The following is a 20,670-nucleotide window of genomic DNA, read 5'->3' on the forward strand; positions in this document are numbered from 1 at the left end:
GTGCACCAATGAGACAGGGCTGGAGAAATATTTGGGAGAGGGGGAAGGGACAGCTGAGAAGGGAAGAGAGACGGGGAGCTGGCAACTTCGTGCTGGGGGCAATCCCAAAGCTGTCGGGTTGCATGGGCACCGTCACAGCTGGGTCCTGCAGGGAAGAACTGTCCCTGAACAATACAAGGCTTTGGAGGTGTAGCTGGAAATCTGAGGTTATAAAAGGGGAAGGGGAAAGCAAGGGGAGCATGGATGCAGCAGTAATTACAGCAGAGATCATATTGAAATAAGCCTTGGTTAGGAACGCTCTCGGCTTTAAAGAATTCAGATCATCATCTGCACTGCAGGGCTCAGGGACTTTCCTGACATAAATGTGTGTCAGGACACTGCCTGATTTCTTATTGGCCTAACTCGATGTACCCAGAACCTCTTGTTGCATTTTCTCCTCCTTTTGGCACCAACAGTGAAAATTTCCAGGGCACAAGGTGTAAGAAGAGGTCAAGAATACTCAGCAAAAACTATTTCCATTCTCCTGGGTTATCCAGGATGCTCTTTGTTTCCATCTGGATGTTGTCTTTCACCCCAGAGATCGCCACAATTCAGTTCCTGCCTGCACATACTTGTTAAAGGAAATCTCTTGGCAAGAGAGGTATTTGAAGAATGTTAAATGGTCACAGGTTATTTTCAAATTTTAAGGGCCAAGCCTGTTTCTGTTGTGAGCAACATGAGCTCAGTAAATCTGACCCTGTGCCAGAGGTGAAACTGGACTAGGTTTTAGAAAAACATACTTCACATGATAAGATTGAATATATCAATATGTAAACGTCTGATCCTGAAAACTCTAAAAATGGATTGTAACTCTTCATTTCCAGAATTTATTAGATAGGACTAAACACGCTATTACACAGTAATAAAGAGTAAAAAATACTGTTGAAAGAAGTTTTTTTGTCTGTGTTAACTAGTATGCAAAGCTGGAAATGCAGTATTCCATGGAACCGGGTTCCTGAAAAATTGCACTGAAAATTAAAAATAACAGTATGGGTAGTTTACCGGGGCTCACCATCTGTCATTACTTTTGAGAAGTAATAGGAGGTCCAGCAATAAGCCTATTAGAAGCAGGTATTCTCAGAGTATTTTTCTGAAAAAAAGAACAACCACAAGAAAAAAAACCCTGTGAGAAAACATCAATTATTGCCTGAAGTTATTTACACATGCCTGTTTCTCAGGAGATTTTATATGTGAGCATAGCCTAACAAGTGACTGGCCATTTGGAATAGAATGTTTCCAAATTATTTGGTTTTCTGTGCCCTGAAGAAGTACTACCAAAGGATGAAATTATCCTGGCCTTCACAGCACGCTGCTCAGCCTTGTGAAAATTAAGTTAATAATTTATCAGAGAACCACAGAATAAGCTGAGTAGGAAGGGACCTACAAGGATCTTCAAGTCCAACTCCTGGCCCTGCACAGCTCCATCCACAAGAGTCACACCATGCCCTCAAAGCAGTAAATATTTGCACCACCAAACATCCACAGTCAAATTCTGGGACAGAATTGCCAAAGAACTCTCGCTCCTGCTTGGCTTCATGCCCGAAACACTGAGCTGCACATGGAAATGCCACTCCTGAGGGCTTTGTGTCTCGACTCCCATTGTGTGCAGCCTCCAAGGAAAACACGGTTTCATTTTGAAGGGATTTCCCCCCTTTTTCAATTTAAGAATATTGAGTTTGACCCCGAGTTTGGAGCCTGCTGGGTCCGGCCTGAGCGCTCTGAGGGCACATCCAGGCCGTGAGGCACCTCTATGGCCAGGGCACAGCGGGACCCACAGCACCAAATTCCCATTAAAACCCCACTGTGGTACTGAAATATGAGGGTGGAAATACACACAGGTTCCTCTGCCGGGTGTGTGGTGAGGGAACAGGGAGGGAACAGGGAGGAAAAGGGTGAGACCCCACTCCCAGCGTGCTGCCGCCATTTCCCACAGGAACAGGGATGGAGGCCGGGGATGGCCGCTGGTGAGGCCGTGAGGGGACAGCAAACATTAGGGTGGAAATGGGGAGAGACTCCCAGGGAGGACACGAGACAAGGTGGTATCCTTTACCAGTGGATGCCAGGGGGACAGGGAGAGCAGAGTGGGGCGGAGGGAGGACATGGGGCTGGGTGTGGGGTTGTGGGACACTGATGGGGTGCCAGGACATGGGGAGGGGTTTTGGACTGTGGGACACTGAAAGAGATGCCAGGACATGGGGCTGTGTGTGTGGGGCTGTGTGTCCAGGTGGGACATTCCAGGACATGGGGCTGTGTGTGTGGGGCTGTGTGTCCAGGTGGGACATTACAGGACATGGGGCTGTGTGTGTGGGGCTGTGTGTCCAGGTGGGACATTCCAGGACATGGGGATGGATGTGGGGTTGTGTGTCCAGGTGGGACATTCCAGGACATGGGGCTGTGTGTGTGGGGCTGTGTGTCCAGGTGGGACATTACAGGACGTGGGGCTGGGTGTTGGGTTTTGTGTCCAGGTGGGACATTCCAGGACATGGGGATGGATGTGGGGTTGTGTGTCCAGGTGGGACATTCCAGGACATGGGGCTGGATGTGGGGTTGTGTGTCCAGGTGGGACATTCCAGGACATGGGGATGGATGTGGGGTTGTGTGTCCAGGTGGGACATTCCAGGACATGGGGATGGATGTGGGGTTGTGTGTCCAGGTGGGACATTCCAGGACATGGGGCTGTGTGTGTGGGGTTGTGTGTCCAGGTGGGACATTCCAGGGCATGGGGCTGGGTGTGGGGCTGTGTGTCCAGGTGGGACATTCCAGGACATGGGGCTGGGTTTTGTGTCCAGGTGGGTACTGGCGGGGTACCAGGACATTTTCATCTTTGACACAGGAATTTGGCTCTAAAAAAGAAATTATTTTATTCCTGTACCTTTTCAACATAAATGCTCCTGGAATTTGTCCACTCCAGCCCCTGCCTTCTTAATTCTGTTGCGGTGTCTTTCATTTCATATCTCTGTTTCTTCTGCTTCACCTTCGGTTTTCCTGTCTTCTCCTTTTCTATTTCATTTACTTCTCAACACCTGCTCTGGATGAGAAGATTCAGGCCACATTTCTCATCCAAACTAATTAAAGCAGTAGTTTTAAGTTTAATTTTAGGTAACTTGTTTTAAAGACAATTTGCCTAGAAAGTGTTGGCAGTGCCAAATCAAATTTTAATACAAATACAGATCTGTGAACCAACCTGGGCTTTGCCTAATGCTCAAAATACGATTTCTCATCTCTTGTGGGTTATTGCAGTGCCTCAGATTTAGCAGGACTGTGGCATTCTTCAGTATTCCACAAGGAAAAATTGTTCATGCAAAGGAATTAAGAGTAATGAAACTGTTTTGATTCAGCCTAAAATGTTCTGTGCAATCTTGAATTATGTTTTTTAATTTTCTTTGGGAGCTGTGCCATTCCCCTCTCCCCTTTAAGAAATTTAATTTAAAATGAAATGCCAGCACAAAGCAAAAAAGCCAACAAAGGAATTAGAAGGTTCTAAGAAAATAGTTTCATATTTTGTTAGTGAAGGGGACATGTTAAAACCCATGTGAACTGAAACACCATTTAAAATCCCCTCAGATTTCCTTTCCACAGTTGCCATGCTCCTTTTGGATGCCCAAAATATACAATTTATCCTTCTACAGTGTAAGGCTCTTTGTTTATAAATGAATTTTAAGGGAGCAAAATTGAATTTCTTCGTGGCCTTGTCGTTGCTATGAGGTGAATGTGACATTGCTTCTCTCAAAACCCTCTATTAGCAAATATTTTCTTACTTTTCCAATCTTTTTTCCTCTTTTATGCAAAAAATGAAAATTGAATTATCGCTTTGGGTCCCAACATTTAGCCTCTTTTGTGTTTTAATATTGGTTTTGGGTGTGTTTTCAACCCAATTCCTTTTCTCAACTGTGGCTCAAGGCAAAACTTGCCTCTCCTCACCTGAAGTGGATTGGAACATGATAATAAGAAAATGGAATGGTTATCAAGCCACATCCCAAGAAATAACTTTTACCAGAACTACAGTGTTTAAATAATTCTGCCAGGAAAATAATCTGATCTGTTCTTGCATTTAGCCTCAGCAAGGAAAAAAAAAAATAAAGAAAAAAAAGAGGAGTAAAAAAGGGGGGAAAATTAAGCATAACAGTTACTCAGAAAGGTCTCTAGAAAATTACTCAGAATTATTTATTTTATGCTAAATATTTAGAATGCTTTTTACAAGCATCCTAAAATAGTTTTAGGTTCTTTTCTAGCCTCTGCTGAGTGTTAATATGGCAGCTAAGGTGTTTTTTTGTGCTGTTTTAAGGGATTAGTTATTTTTGTGATTTGATTTTCTGTCTAATTCTTGAAAAATGTGATAATTGATTTTTTATGACATAAAATACTCATAAAAATCCCAGGTAGGGTGGTGACCTGTTAGAGAAGATACAAGAGAACATTCTCCCAGTGATGATTCCAAGAGCTTTGTCAGTGACTGAGCCTGAAAAAGGAGGCAAACCTTTAGAAATACCAGGAACTGAAGAGAAGGAAACACAGAAAAAGGACAAGACAAGAAAGGAAAGAAAGAAATGTGGACAGTATCTCTATGCCCAAGGTGATAAAAAAGGTAAATTTGTTTTCTGGTAGTATGAGACTCTCTTAAGAAATATAATTGCTCCCTTTCTTTGGCTTTTTATTTTTATTTTTCAGTAATTAACAAGATAGGGACAGCAGTTTTTCAGTGAAAGAATATTAGGAGTTCTGTTTCAAACACCAGTAAGGGGAGGGAAGAGAGGGAAGAGAGATTCCCTACATACTCAGTGATCCAAAGGGAGAATCACCTGGGATGTGGGAGCCCCTTGGCAATCCTCATTCCTCACCTTTAATCCAAGGACCTGAGAATGGCTCTGCCACATTTTGGTTTCTGACCATGCATCACCTAGCGAGTCTGAAAAAGCCTTTCATAAAGAAAATGAGGAAAAAATAATGCACAAAAGTATCATTATGATCAGAAAACAGCCTTTTTTTTGTTTTTGGCCAGCTGGGTCATGGTGTATCCTGTGAAATGAATTTGTTCCTCAGTGGAATGGGCATAGAAAACAAACATGTAAATGTACATGGTGGAATTTATGCCACTGTTAACAGTGAGGAATCTCTCCATGTCTGCATCTTTTCCCATCTAGACCCATCTTTTCTTAAATCCTTAAATCCTACCAGGCCACATCAGAAAAATGAGTGGAAAACCAGCATCCCATTTCCTGCTGAGCTGCAAAATTTCATCTTGATTTACCAAAGCTACAAGGTGGAAATCAATCAAAAAAACCCAGAAGAACCACTGATTGTCTCCATTATAATCTCTGCTATTATATGATGCTGTCAAGAACTTATACTGGCATGAAAGTAGCAGAGCAGAAAAAATAATGACATTTTTTATATCTAGTTAGCAAAAAATCATTATTGATCCCTATGGTGGTGGATAATTTATTTTAAATATTTGTAGATGCGATGCAGATGTTAAATATTTGTAAATTTATAAAAGTTATTTTAAATATTTGTAGATGTTATTTATCATTTGGATAAAGTGTTTATTTTTGCTTGTCTATGACTAGTGGAACTGAAAAACATTTTACAGTACTTCTGACAGCTTTTGCAGAAAGGTATTTTCCCTTTTCTCCCCATCCTCTCAATCCTTTCTGGCAAAATAAAATAGTAAGATAATGTAATTTTGCAAATACTTGTGTGACAATATTTGTATAATATTGCAGTTTTGTAATATTGCAATATTTGTAGTCATATTGCAGTTTTCCTGCAGTGGAATTGTGTTACAGAAAATACTGGATTCAACAGAAATTCTTGGAAAGATCTGTCCTTTTAGTCTGGTATCTTTAAGTCAGGACCTCACCTAATTTATCAATAAAATATGAGGTGATCTATAAATTTTAATAAACTTTTTAGCAAAATACTGCCTGAAATGCCATGAGAGCTGTAGTGAAACTGAATATATGTCTGAAAATGGGGGGACACACTCAGATTTACACTCTTAGTTATTTTTAAACTCTAATCCTGCTTCAGAAAAGGAAAATGAGAGAAATTCAGCCAGAATCCTGGCCTGAAGGAGAGGCAAATGGCAACAACACACTGAGAAGTAGCATTAATATATATTTTAATTGCTATGCAATGAGCGTTTAAGGTTGAAAAATGTATTTTAATTTAAAGCTGATTGGAAAGCTGTAGAAATATGGTTGGAAATCCCAGCTGCAGGGATTTTATCCATGGATAAAATGGATTTTATCCATTTTATCCATTTTATCCATTTTATCCATTTTTATCCATTTTATCCATGTTGGGAGCATGTTGTTTTTTGAGTCCTTGCAGACCTCTAAATTACTCTGAATTTTTTTTTTTTTTTTTGTCATGTACCTATTCAAGGTGTAGATTCTGATGGGTTGAATTTGGTTCATCAGATTGTGGCTACATTATGAAGTGCTTGATTTACAGGAAGCAAATTGATTTCCATGGATTGAAAATTGATTTCTATTGATTTATTTCCATTGATCTCCATTGGATGCTAGATGTGGTCCAGTGCAGCCACAGAAATACACAGATATATAAAGTATTTGATGCATTTTTTCTGTGAATTATTTGAATCACACAATCCTAGAAGGGTTTGGGTTGGAAGGGACTTTAAAGATCATCTTGTTCCAACCCCTGCCATGGGCAGGGAACTTTCCCCTAGACCAGGCTGCTCATTAAACATCAGAGTTTTGGGGCATTTTGTGAAGAAACCGCAATTCTGATGTTGGATGAGCAGTTTAGGACTTGTAGTTAGTTAGTCATAGGAGTTTATGTGAGCAGAAAGGCACGCAGTGATTGATTTATTTCAACTAATTTCTGTCTCTCAATGCCAATTTCGTGTGATCCCAACGCAGGAGGGAAGAAACGGCCACCGGCAAAAACCTCCTGTTTGAACTCCTCCTTTTTAACCCTGCACAGCGGCGTGGTTTACCAGGACAAAAACGCCACGGCCCGGCGAATATCCTCAGCCAGGCTGCACAGAATCAAAGAGCTGAAGAACGAAAAATTCGACTTGCGAAGGAGAATCGAGGCTTCGAGTTTGGAGAACCAGGCTTTGAAAGAGCTGAACCGCCGGCACACCAGGGCCATCGAGAGGTACAGCAGCGCAGAGAGCCACCTGCAGGGGCTGCTGGCAGGGCATCAGAACGACAGGAGACATCTCAGCACGCTCCTCAAAATGTCCCAGGAGGCCGAGAGAAACACAGCCAGGGAGCTCAAAAAAGTTGAAGCGGAGCTGAGGAGAACTGAAGGTGATCTGAAGACTTTGGCTGCGCTGTCAGAAGACAAAGCTCTGGCAGAGAGGGAGGAACTTAATCACAGGCTGGCAGTCCTCAACGAAACGTTGGAAGCAAAGGAGGAGAGGATACAGGTAATGCCTGCAAATGATTGTATCTGTGGAATGTAGGGTCGTAGAATATCCTAAACTGGGAGGCAATCGCAAGGATCACAAGGAGCAGGAGAGATTTCAGTGCAGGAATAGTGGAAAAGTTTTGGCTGCTTCTTATCACATGAATGGTTCTGATATAATCCTGTAACACTGGATGCTGTTTGATCCAGTGCTCTCCCGATTGTAAGGAAGTACAGGAGGAGATAATTCATCTCCCTTTAATATCTCATGTTTCTTTACTCTCACTGACCCCAGCGCAAAAGAGACAGGAATACAATTTTTACTGCAAAACTGGAAGAGTGAAATTTCTGTGGTCCTCCAGGAATCCATTTCTATTTCCTATGGGGTCTATCATGCATAGAATCAAATAAAGAGCCAGGAAATCTTAAGAGAAACTGTAAATACGAACAGCTGAACTCAGACCCCCCTTTAAAAACTTTCTTTTTCCAGGAGTGAGCAGCTATAAAAAGCACACTGGGTTGGGTGTCCACCTCCACTTTTAGGAACTGCAGTATCAGTGCATGGCCCTGGGTTCTGAAGATAAACAACCCAATAAATCACCAAATTTTCATTTACTCTAAGCCTCCTTATTCTGCCACAGTTCATAGGTCTCTGTGAATACAAAGCCTTAACATTTCTTCAAGATGGTTGTATTAATTAATCTATCAGAAAGGTACTGTATGCCCTTATTTTTATGATTGAGTGCCAAAACCTTTTCTTTTGTTTAATGAAAATAGGTTTTAAACCACTTTTTTCTTACTTTGAAATTATTTTTTCAGATACTTCAGTATAGTTTCACGTATTGTTTGCAACATGATTTATAAAGTTATTTATATTTCTATTATTAGAAGATAATAACTGTTATTATATATAATTATGAGCTTAAATTTCCTTATATTAGCACATTTAGATTTTAAAACAGTCAAGAACTGAAATTTTCCAGCTGTCACACTGAGTATATCCATATGGTAAAATCTGTCAATTTTTTAAGAGTCTGGAAATGCAGCTGAAGCTGAACAACAGCACCTTTAGTCATCAGCTGGCAAGTGAGAGTAAAAAACTCCTGGAAGCTACAATGACCACAAAGGACTTGCTAATGGAAATTAACATCGTTCACCAAAAAATTAAGGTATTCCAGATTTCATCCAGGTTTCTGTTTGCTACAGAAAAATTCAAGTATTTCATGCTACCTATTCCTTTTGCTTCTTTTACAGTATTTACTAATGGAATTTGCTTTCCTGCTTGAGTCTATAATCTACTGAAAAAGACCCAAATGTCAAATTCTGGCATCATTGTGGGGTCTATTTGTTAGAAGCCGTTCAATAATGAATTGAAACAGAGATTAATGCATCAGAAATTGAACCACAATCCACACCAATGTGTTGCCATTTTGCCAGATTGGGGTCAGATATATTCATCTACTCACTTTAAATGAGTTCTCTCACAGAAACAAATCAAAATGAGCCAAATATTACAACCTGCAAAACTGGAGTTTAACAAAAAGACTCATGGAAATGTTTCAAGAGTTTGCTCAAATTCCAAGTTTGTTTTTTAAACAAATCGTTTTGGGATAAATAGGTCTAGTTCAGCACTTTTTGTAATCAAAAATCAAACTTGTAAATCAAACTTACAGGAAAACTAAATTGATTTAAAGACAAAAGTGCCACGAATGGGATGCCATATGAGTTGTAATGAAGAAAACCATTACACTTTCCAAAAAACCTGGAATCCCTTTTGGCTTTTTCAAAATCATGTTTGTAATGCAGTTAAAATATAGTTATTTATACATTTCTGTGTCAAGGTGATCCCACTGGGGAGCTTCTCATCCTAGATGGAATCAAATATCTGAAGAAAATGTTGTTAAGGGGATTTTCCCAGACATTGTGAAGGGCAGGACAGGCAATTCCTGAGGATCCATGGAGGCTGGGATTTTTGCACAGGGTGTTGGGTTTGTTTATCCCTCTTCCCTGTGTAGCAGGTGCGGAAGTTTCCTCCTGGTACTTGGCAGTGTTTTTTCCCTCTCAGAGTCTGATCTCATCCTGGATGTGCAGATCTGGGAGATGGGAACAATGATAACCTCAGGAGCACTAATATAAATCTGTCCCAAAATGCAAATTATTCCAAAGTACAGTTCTCACCTTAACACTTCTCTAAAACAGTTCTGTTTCATCTCTTTTCCACACACTTTTCTGTGTGTCCAGGTCTCTGGATTTTCTATTCAGATCAACAAAATCTTCTATTGTTTTACCACAGAGAAGACCAGACATGCTTATCAATGTTATTTCTGTGCCAGAACAGAGTTTATTCTTACAAAGTCATGGCTTTAGGCACTTGACTTATTTCAGGCCATTCCACTTCCAGGAAAACTTGTAATTTTCCAAATAAATTAAGCTCCTCTTTTTTTCCCACTGAAAATTGGAACGATGAGAGTGTTACTGAGATCTATCTTCTGTGTTTAAGGAAGATTTAATTAAGAAAAGAGGAATCTTGCTAAATAAATATCAAAATGTGCCTCTGGAGTTCATGTCACCACCAGAGCAACAGTTTGTGAACCAGCTGAGTATATGACAAGGGCACCGAGTAAATGAATTTTTTAAAAAAATCAACAAAAAAGAGGAAGGCAAAAAATACTTAGTCAGGAAAATGTAAATGACAAAGGCAGGGTCAGTAATTTTGCCAGGGTCTGGCAAATGATGAAATCCCCGATGGATTTCATCCAGCATGGGAAAATTAAGTGGGTAAAAAGTAACTTTTAATGCATATTAGAAGCTTAGTAGTGTTTATTTCTTCTTAGGAAAAGGATCGGCAACTTTATGTACAGAATATTTATGCAAATCGGATGCCAAAAGCCCTGAGGGACAGAAGTGATTGGGTTCCTAATGGCCAAAGTATGTCTGTAATCATCTTCTTTTCTTGTTCAGTTAAGTGACACTTCCACTGCTTTAAACCTGGGAGGTTTATTCCAAATTAAATGCCAAAGTAAGTGATTTCTATGGGCTGGAAAGTTGAAAAGGTTTAGGAAGTTTAAAGGTTTGAACGATAGAAAAATAACTACATAAATTAAGTTCTACCAAGGAAGAAAGAGCTCTTTAGTAAAGAATATTTCTTTCACGTGGATGCTCATAGGTGTTGAGGGAAATATCTACTCCATGCAGTCTTGGCTATCCAACATTCCAAGGGCAGCTGCCTGGAGTGGGATTCAGCTGATTAAAACTGACCAGCACTGTTTGTGATGCCCCAGTTTGCCTCCACTACACCCAGAATTTGGGATTAAATGATCTAAACATGCACTTCCCTGGCTGAAGCACCTCTTGAAAACACTGATCAGATATTGCTGCTCCTAAAGTGAAGCAGAAATCAGGACTTTCTTCCTCTGGGTACCAAAGAGCACTGAGCAAACCTGTCTGCTGGAAATGCTCCCCATGGAATTCCTCAAATCATGGCAGCAATACAAAATCTTACCACACTCACTTCCTTATTTCTTTCCTCTTCATTGCCTTTACAAACCCGTTAACTCTGCCTTAACCACCAGTGAACTACAGGGAAAAGGTTGGAAATTCAAGGTGTGAAATTAAGAAAAACACATATTCCTGGTTCTCATCCCAAGTCAGACACGGTTTTAATGAAACTCTAAATTCCTATTTTAGTTACACCTCATAACTACATTTTTTTTTTATTATTCACATATGTCCTTGTATTCAACTGAAATTGAATATTGGTATTCAATTAGGGTACTTAAACCATTGTTATTACTTAGATTCGTCGTTCCTTTAAACAAGATAAGGGAGCTTAGTTGGAGACACACATGATATTTTGCAATGAAAAGCTTCCAAACAAAGTTACCCAGTCCTCTGGAATTTTTATAAAAAGGTTTAATTCTCTGCCAGTTAATGGATTTGGAAACCCAGAGCTGGAACTGCTGACGATTTGTTTTCCTATTCATTATTGACTTGATTTTTTTCCTTTAGCAGATTTCTAAAGAGTTGCTTTTGCAGGTCATTATTTTCTAGTCAACATCCACAAAAGTTGGGTTTTTTCAGCCAGATGGAAACTAAACCCGAAATTTGGAGGTGGGTTTTTTCACGGTGCTGATGAATGGCTGGAGGGAAGGCTTCCTTCGGTGGTCCGAAGGCTCTGTGCACGGAACTGCAATGGATTTATTGGCAGGAGCCCCGGATCGCAGGAGCTCTGAATAGCAGGAACTCTGGATCGCAGGAACTCTGGATAGCAGGAACTCTGGATCGCAGGAACTCTGGATAGCAGGAACTCTGGATAGCAGGAACTCTGGATCTCAGGAACTCTGGATAGCAGGAACTCTGGGTAGCAGGAACTCTGGATCACAGGAACTCTGGATAGCAGGAGCTCTGGATCGCAGGAACTCTGGATCGCAGGAACTCTGGATAGCAGGAACTCTGGATAGCAGGAACTCTGGATCTCAGGAACTCTGGATAGCAGGAACTCTGGGTAGCAGGAACTCTGGATCACAGGAACTCTGGATAGCAGGAGCTCTGGATCTCAGGAACTCTGGATCTCAGGAACTCTGGATAGCAGAAACTCTGGATAGCAGGAACTCTGGATCGCAGGAGCTCTGGATAGCAGGAACTCTGGATCGCAGGAACTCTGGATCGCAGGAACTCTGGATAGCAGGAACTCTGGATAGCAGGAACTCTGGATCACAGGAACTCTGGATAGCAGGAACTCTGGGTAGCAGGAACTCTGGATAGCAGGAGCTCTGGATCGCAGGAGCTCTGGATAGCAGGAACTCTGGATAGCAGGAGCTCTGGATAGCAGGAACTCTGGATAGCAGGAACTCTGGATCGCAGGAGCTCTGGATCGCAGGAACTCTGGATAGCAGGAACTCTGGATCGCAGGAGCTCTGGATCGCAGGAACTCTGGATCGCAGGAACTCTGGATCACAGGAACTCTGGATAGCAGGAACTCTGGGTAGCAGGAACTCTGGATAGCAGGAGCTCTGGATCGCAGGAGCTCTGGATAGCAGGAATTCTGGATAGCAGGAACTCTGGATCGCAGGAACTCTGGATCGCAGGAGCTCTGGATCGCAGGAGCTCTGGATCGCAGGAACTCTGGATCGCAGGAGCTCTGGATCACAGGAACTCTGGATAGCAGGAACTCTGGATCGCAGGAGCTCTGGATCGCAGGAACTCTGGATAGCAGGAACTCTGGATAGCAGGAACTCTGGATCGCAGGAGCTCTGGATCGCAGGAGCTCCGGCCGGGAGTGGGGTTCGGCCAGGAGCTCACCTGGGGGGGCAGCGCCCCCTAGTCCCGATCCCGGGGAACGCCCCGCTGATCCCGCCTGGAAAAGCTCCGGGAGCGACTGGGGGGAAAAAGCTGGAGCAACCGGGAAACCAATTCCTCCCGCACCACCAGAGTCATCCCAGGCTGGTCACCAGATCCCTTTCACCGCCCGGCTGCCAGCACCCGGAGGGCACCGTTTTTACGCGTGTTGTCCTTTGATTTCTGAGCTCAAAACTGGGAATAAGGGTGAACCTGGATGTGGGTAAGATCCCCTTTTCGCTGCTCTGGTGGTAGCAACGTTCTCAGCTGCTGTACTCGTGTTAAAATTATTCCAGAAATAGAGTAAAGGAACAATATACTCATCTTCTCCATCTCATATCCATGTGTCTCTGAACATCTCATTCCATCGCTCCCTTGGAATCTCTTCCAAAGACCACTGATATTTCCAATAGGGTTAAGCATTTCCCGTGAGCTGGGTTCCACAAAGATCCAGATTTAGGAAACTGAGCTCTGAGGCTTCATAGCAGATCTATCAAATTTACACTAGAATGGAAATTAAAAAAATAATTAAGCCCGTGTGGGCTCTGGGGCATAGACACACTTGTCTGATTTTATATGTTCTATCTGACCTGGACTTTGTAGTGTATTTATATATATATTTTTGTATGTAAGTACATTTAGGATGCACTGATGTTCAAATGAAAAAGTTCAGAAATCTATGTTTGTGTCCAGTTTCAGTATTTATAGATTCAGCAGAAAAAAAAATATTTCTTTTTTAAAGGGCGCGTTAAGATGTGCATTCAAAAAAAAATTCTTGGTCACATACCAGTATTGTCAGTTGTCAGAGATATCTTTTATTTATATCAACAGCATAATTCCAGAAATTACTGTATTGCTAATGCTTGTCCTATTCAACAGGTCTGAGGGTAGACAGATCAGCACAAGTAGATAAAGAGAGTTTTAGAGAACTGCTGTCTCAGCACCAGGAAACAGGAAAAAATCCAATCCAGCTAAAAAAGGTGGGAAAGATGTGGATGCACATCCCATCCCTTGTTTAAACTGTCAGCTAAGGTGTATCTTATTCTCTAAATTGCAGTAATATGCCTGGATAGCCTGATCCATCATATTGGATGTGGATTTTGCATGAGTGTGATTAGAGTACAGAAATAATGCTGGGATGCAAAATAATGTAACAGCAATGGAAATTACCAATCTTTTTCTAAGTATTGCACTGATTGTGTTCTTTTAAAAGTCACTAAACAAGCATTCCGTGGTTATTTTTACCTTTAATTGCCAATTGTAGGAGAAAAGAAGAGATAAGGGTAGAAAAGGTAAAGCAAAGGAAGTGTGCTCAGATGCTCAGGGTAGAAAAGAAAAGCAAGCAGCCAAGAAAGTGCCAATGCCAGAAACTTCTAACAGGACACACAGAGGTAGGTTTAAAGTTTCTCTCAGAAATTTGCCTGATCTTTGCAAATCATCAGAAGTCCTGGTAATTTATGTGGTTCTGACAGCCTTTCACTGGCAGCTGGCTGACAGGAACTAGCTCCAAATGATGAATGAAATGTCACTGAAATCCCAAAATTTCCAGTCTGGGTTGGAAAATACAGCTGTTGGTGGTGCTGCACTGACAGCAGAGCTGCTCTGCAGGATGTAGCATCTCTACCCTGCTGTTCCTCCCAAAGCACTCCTTGGTCAGGGTGGTAAAAATCCTGTCTGTAACAGGATAATTAACAATTTTAATCCACACTAATCAAACGCAGATCTCAAAGTGGTAGGTGGGAATCTTCATCACTGATGTGAACATATTTCCATGGCTGGAAAAGGAAAAGGACTGGGAGGGCTGGGAGCAGCTCCTCATTAGTGATCCCTGGATTTTATGTAAATCTCAGCCACTGTGTTCTCATGGAAAAGTTACCTGTAAACATCTTTATTCTGAAGAAATTCTATGGAACAGAGGAAAGAAAAAGCCACTGCTGTTCCTTCATTCCCGTTTGTCCTTCTAGAAATATGGTTGTGTCCTTTAAGGCTTTCAGGAAAAGAAAAGGTTGAGGTGCCACCATTCTAAACATGTCATAAATGGCAGGAGACCTCCAGGTCACACATTTACCCAGGTGGAACAGGTGATGCCAGATCACATCCCTGGGTCCTGCATGTGTTAACTCCCGAGCCTTTCCAGAGCCCCCCAGATAACCAGTCAGCATTTGTCTTTAAAATGCCCTTTTAAAACTGACAGAAAATGCAGGCCTTACAATGCTCCCTTTGAACCCCTGAAAAATCTGTGAAATATGAGTTTCTCTCATGGACAGTAGACTTTTGTTGAAGCCTTATTTGACTTTTTCTAGTTCCTGCAACTTCTTCTTTCTCCTTTACGCGTGGATTATGTCTCATTTTGAGGGTATCCTGTGAGTTTCTGCAGATCACAGGGCCTATTACAACTTGTCCCCTGCACAGATAAATAACATTTCTGTACACACGTTCCTTTTCCTACTGAAATGTGGAGCCCCCTCATTTCCAGAGAGCTGCTGGATATTCTGATCCACACAAGTAACTCTGTTGTGAATTAAGGGAAAGGAAATCCTGCATATCTCTAAGTTACACTTAAAAGCCAGAAAGTGACAATTAAGAGTTCAGATCTCACCTGGTTTCTCTGTTGCACTGTACGTGATTTTTCTGGCACTGTATTTAGCCATCACTGTACAGAATGGCAGCTAAATCCACCTAACTAAATTCAACACTATGAAAAAAAGTAAAAGTAAAGCTATTAACCTGAATTCAGTGGCAGAATTATGTTGTTTAAATCTTGCTCCACGCTGTTGTATTTATTATAGATGGCATTTGAAACACCATCAATAATAAGAACTGAAGCAGTGAAATAAGGATGTAATACTTGCTCTTTTTAAAGCTTTATAACTCTTCATGTTCTTAAACCCCACAATATTTCAGGGAGCAGAGTACTGATGGAAGAATGCAATTTTTCAGAATTTATTAAAGAAATGAAAAAAGAGACAGAGTTTCTTGAACAGGAGTTGAAAAGTCTGATGAAATCTGAAGAAAATCTTCAAAATGTCAGAATAAAGAACAGTCAAGAGGGAGAGGCAGTAAAAGTTGAAAAAGAAGAGAAAAAAACATATAAGCAGCAAAAGAAAGAAGCCAGGAGTGAGGGTGCAGTTCCAAGCAAAGACTTTGCTAGGCAGAAAAAAAAAATAATCATCTCCTCAGAAGCCATTGAGAATTTGCAGCGGGGGCTCCACACTTCAGGTGCCAAATCCAAAGCAGGCAGCCTGAGCAGCCAGAGCCAGGCAGGCCAGAGCTGCAGGGACACTGCTGAGTGCAGGGGGAAAAGTTCCTTTGGGGCTTATGAACCTTCTTTAGGGCAAATCCTCCTGGCTGGGCAGGACAGCACCTCTGGAGTGCAGGGCTGCAGGCACCTGCTGCCTTCTGAGAGGAAAACACCTGGTGGAGCTCTCTGGGGAGGGCTGTTTGCAAGGAGACAACCCCAAGAGCTCCAGCAGCACAAGGGTGAAGGCAGACAAGTGAGGGGTGCATGGCAAATCCCAAACTCCATGACAGGCTCCAACTCTCCTCATTGAAACCAGCTCCTGACAATATACAGCTTTTTCTGATAGTTTAATACATCAGCTTACCTTTAGAAAGTTTAAACATTCAGATTGTTAAAAAACAAATGTTTTACTTTATTACATGTTTATTAAATCTTACAAGCACTGGCAATTGCTTTCCATGATTTTTTCCAAAACAATCCAATCAGTTGTCACAAAAAAACATTCTGTGCTCTGTGTGTTTACAAAAATGTGTTGTATTAAATATTCCTTATCATTTTTACCTGCTACTAGGTAAAAGTTTGTCCTTGTTTAGGAGCTTTCAGGTTTTTGCATTCCCAAGGAGCTGGAATTTGGAAGCTGGGTGGTTGTTGGCTCGCTGACTTGAGCACCCTGCTTTCATAAGGTTCACTGCTGGGTAAAGACCAACAATGCAATAAAAGAAAACACTTTTTTACTTCCTTCACTCCCCAAACAGCTTCCAGAATTCACAGATAATAAAAATAATTTGCTCCTACATTGTTTTCACGAGCATTAGAAACCTCTAAAGCCTCATTCTTTCCCACTGCTGGAACTTATCAAAGCAGTTTGCCTGGTAACTTCCCCAGCTGACATCCAGAGATGAATGTGAAAGGGGAAAGCATTGTTTTGGAGAAGTCAGGCATAGCCAGTCCCCAAAAAGCCTCTAAAAATCCTTGTTTAAGGTTATGTAAGCAAGGGGAGGAGGACTGTGTTTTGTTCCTCACAGTAATTCATTAAATACTTGCTAAATTCATGTAAAGTTTGGAAAAATTAGGGACATTCTGTTAACTTTTAAAGGCAGTAGCACTTTAAAAAATATCCAAAATTCCACTACAAAAGCTTTTAAAGATATTCAGAGCTTAACCTGTTTGCAGCAACATTTCAAAGGTTGAGAAAAATAATTAGAAAAATAAATTAGTCCAGGTGATTGAAATAGCATTTCCTTATGCACAAACATGGGTGGGGGGGGCATTGTTTTGGCTTGGATTTTGGTGAGTTTGGGGTTTGTTTTGCCATTTTGGGTTTTGTTTGCTTGGGGTTTTTGTGGGTTGTTTAGAAAAACTGCCATTAACATTAAAAACGAGATGAGAAAACTTAAAATGAGTTGAAAAGCTTTATTTCCTTAATAAAATCACAATTATACATAACATTCCATCACATAATTTTTTTCCATTGTATTTATTTTCATCTTGGCTAAATGCAATTCCTAATATAAAATCCTAGTTTTTAAATTAACATAAAAACAAACAAACAAAAATAATTAATCCATATATATACACACAACATAACCTGACCTTTTGAACTGGTTTTTAAAGGCAGTGCCAGTTTTGGAGGTGTTCTGGCCCTTTCCTTCATATATGGAAGAAAAGGCCCAGGAACAGCAGAACAGGTCATTCCTCTGTGGGAATTGCAGAGTGGGAAGCTAAATCAGCATCCCCTCTGCAGCAACAGCACTGTGTTCTGCTTCATTGACAGGAGCCTGTGCTCGGCAGCTGAAGAAACCTCTTAAAGAGATAAAATCTTGATTAAATACATCTATTTTTTAGGAGAGCTCAAGAATGTTCCAAGTTTAGGGTAAAAAAATCACAAGGAAACTCTCTTTTGCCCCAAGCCAAGCAAACAACCTCCTTCTGCCCTCTGCACCACCCAACATGATCCCACCTCAGGTGAAGGTAGGGCAAATAAACAGCCAAGCTCCCAAATTAATTCCTAAAGCCATCACATTTCCAATTTAAAACCACTGTACCAGCACAGCCACAAATCCAACATTTTTAGATGTTGGTGACAACAGGCCATGACAAAGCCTTCTGGTTCTGCTACAAATAAACCCAAAAGAAGGTTTTATAACCAGCAGTGCTGCTCTTTCCAAACTCAGACAAACTCTGGGAAGAGAAATCAAAAGGACTGACTGATACCCAAGTGCAGTAACAAGGATTTCCTCAGACCTTGTCTCATGAAAGATAACTGTCCCTTTTTCTTTTTAAATGAATTTAAAACCATGATTATGAGGAGTCCATGGATTGCTGGGATTCCTTCAGCTGAAGGGGTGCAGCATGATAGCTACAACTTTATTGCAGACCACAAGCCAGCAGGTAATTCCCACACCTCCTGGAAAAGAGGGAGAAAACACAATTGAAGTTGTTGGATCAATAACCCTGAGGAACCTGTGCAGCTGAAAACCTTGGAAGTGTAAAAATTGGAACTCAGAATTCATGAGGCCAACAGGAAGAAAACTTTATATACAAAAGGGAGATACAAGAGATGGGAGATAAATCAATGCTCATCCCAAAAAATTCTGGATTGTCTTGGGAAAAGAGCACCAAATACATAAATATGAGCTAAAGTCTGGTAAGTGAACCCCACAGCTAAAACCAAGAGGAAATATCTGAAGTTTAGGGCTTGGCAAGTCACAGAATGCTTTGTTTGAACCTAAATTCAGGATTTGAGAGAGGTAAAAAGTAAATTTCCTCTGAAACTGAAACCAGTTGTTTTGGAAGTACATAGCTATTCATAGGACACCTGTGAAGAAAACTCCCTTTTTGGATGATTTTCTGATTTTCTAATTTAAATCTTCCCCAGGGTCTATTCAATACACGGCAATGCTGTGTTTGGGTGGAAATAAAAATGCCAAAATTCCGTGATCAGTTCAAGAAACCAGAACTGAACACACATGGAAGAGCTGCTCAAATATTTGAGCCCTGTGCTCTGGAGGTCAGAGAAGCAGCTGCTGTTAATCCATGGATGCTTTGGGGCTTGGGAATGTCCTTTTCCTCACCTGCCACTCCTGTAGGGAAGGCCACCAGGCGCTCCAGGGGAGCCAGCCATTTGCTGGGAAGTACCGTGACGGGCTCGGAGTAGTACTTCCAGATCAGAGAGATCATCAGGGCAGCCTGGAATAGGGAATTTTATTTGTTTGGATAACAACACACGTCAAAGTACATTCCCAGTGCTATCTGGAAACAGCAAATAATGAATTCAAATGAAAGGGAGTTGTTTCTTTATAATTTAATCTTCTTCAAAATACTTTTAGATTCGGTATGACCTTCAATTTATACACAATATTAGGAGGTAGCAGTGACAATTTGTTTTCTCTCAAGACCCTCGTTCTAATCCAGCAGAGTCAAACACAGTCTCAGAATTTGTTAAAATTCTGATTACCCTCTTTAGCCTGATTTTTTGCCTATAAGGAATGCAACTCACTTTAACAATCCCCTAAGGAAATCTTCAGGCTGACCGCTGCCATTCTTGTTAGCAAATTCTCATTAGAAAATTCTTTGGCATCACGTCAGAACTATACAGACAATCTGATGAGGCAACATGGGGAAATGTATGGCAGCTGTAGGTGGAGATTTGCATCCCCAGCAGAAGTAGAATTTCTTTTCAAAGCCAGAATTATACTTACACGTAGAAGAACTTTGCTGGATCTGGGCCCATATACTAAAAATACCCCCAGTGATTAAAGAGCTAAGACAAACTCCAATCTCGTTCTCCCAAAATCAGAATCACAGAACTGAGATGAAAGTTACAACTCCTTCCATCCTTAACTACCACATTTTATCAGCAGCATTTCCCTTCCAGAAACTCTCTGTTTGACAAGTTCTAAGTCCTTGTAATCACAGAATGGTTTGGACTGGAAGGGACTTAAAATCCCATCCAGTGCCACCCCTGCCGTGGCAGGGACACCTCCCACTGTCCCAGGCTGCTCCAGCCCCAGTGTCCAGCCTGGAACTGAACATTCCAGGGATCCAGGGGCAGCCGCAGCAAATCTGGGAATTCCATCCCAGCCCCTCGTTACCATCCCAGGGAACAATTCCTAATTCCCAATATCCCATCCAATGCTACTCTGAAGCCATTCCCTGTGTCCTGTCCCTCCATCCCTTGGCAATTGTCTCTCTCCATGTTTCCTGCAGCTCCTCCAGGCCCTGCAAGGCCACCCTGAGCTCAGCCCAAAGCTTCTCCTGTGCAGGTGAACAATGCCAGCTCTGCCAGCCTTTCCTCCCAGCACAGCTGCTCCATCCCTCTGCTCATCCTGCTGCCTCCTCTGGGCTCTCTCCAGCAGCTCCAGCTCCTCCCTGTGCTGGGGGAACCCTGAGTGATGAGTTGTGGGCCAATAAACCAGGAGAGAATTGTAACACTACTGACAATTTGGGTTAAGTTGTATCCAGAACAAAGTATTTACTTACCTGCAATATGTAGAATACAATATTTATGACCCACTTTATTTTGGCTAATTGGGCAGTTCGTGCTTTCACTGTTAAAGAAAAAATAATTTCCATTACTTACAATAATAAATTATAATTACATTCAATTAGTAAATTTTTAATATATCACTGTTTAAGGCTGGACATTACCCTGTTTAAAAATTTCTTTCCAA

General features: G+C 41.4%; 2 protein-coding genes across 2 annotated transcripts in view; one reads left to right on the forward strand and one right to left on the reverse strand.

Annotated features, from left to right (window-relative positions):
- Positions 1 to 4,467: 4,467 nt before the first annotated feature.
- LCA5L (lebercilin LCA5 like) lies at positions 4,468 to 16,307 on the forward strand. Its single transcript, XM_062515220.1, has 7 exons — positions 4,468 to 4,624; positions 6,930 to 7,441; positions 8,451 to 8,588; positions 10,254 to 10,347; positions 13,636 to 13,736; positions 14,021 to 14,147; positions 15,661 to 16,307. Exons 1-7 carry the CDS (start codon positions 4,468 to 4,470, stop codon positions 16,305 to 16,307), a joined length of 1,776 nt encoding a protein of 591 aa, XP_062371204.1.
- Positions 16,308 to 18,330: 2,023 nt separating this feature from the next.
- The window catches only part of GET1 (guided entry of tail-anchored proteins factor 1), a 4,614-nt gene continuing 2,274 nt past the window's right edge, over positions 18,331 to 20,670 (reverse strand). The window contains exons 3-5 of the mRNA XM_062515225.1: positions 20,480 to 20,547; positions 19,072 to 19,186; positions 18,331 to 18,404 (exon numbers count right to left, since the gene is read on the reverse strand). Coding sequence (XP_062371209.1) covers positions 18,331 to 18,404; positions 19,072 to 19,186; positions 20,480 to 20,547 — 257 coding nt within the window. The remainder of the gene's footprint in view (positions 18,405 to 19,071; positions 19,187 to 20,479; positions 20,548 to 20,670) is intronic.

This window comes from Cinclus cinclus, chromosome 2 (assembly GCF_963662255.1).
Source record: "Cinclus cinclus chromosome 2, bCinCin1.1, whole genome shotgun sequence".
In the NCBI taxonomy this organism is placed as follows: domain Eukaryota; kingdom Metazoa; phylum Chordata; class Aves; order Passeriformes; family Cinclidae; genus Cinclus; species Cinclus cinclus.

What these genes read in the sequence shown, in the direction of transcription:
- LCA5L (XM_062515220.1), top strand. Translation starts at nt 4,468, where the DNA reads ATGATTCCAAGAGCTTTGTCAGTGACTGAGCCTGAAAAAGGAGGCAAA. An exon ending in TGCCCAAGGTGATAAAAAAG is followed by an intron (nt 4,625 to 6,929) that starts GTAAATTTGTTT and finishes CCAACGCAGGAG; the next exon opens with GGAAGAAACGGCCACCGGCA. An exon ending in ATCCAATCCAGCTAAAAAAG is followed by an intron (nt 13,737 to 14,020) that starts GTGGGAAAGATG and finishes TGCCAATTGTAG; the next exon opens with GAGAAAAGAAGAGATAAGGG.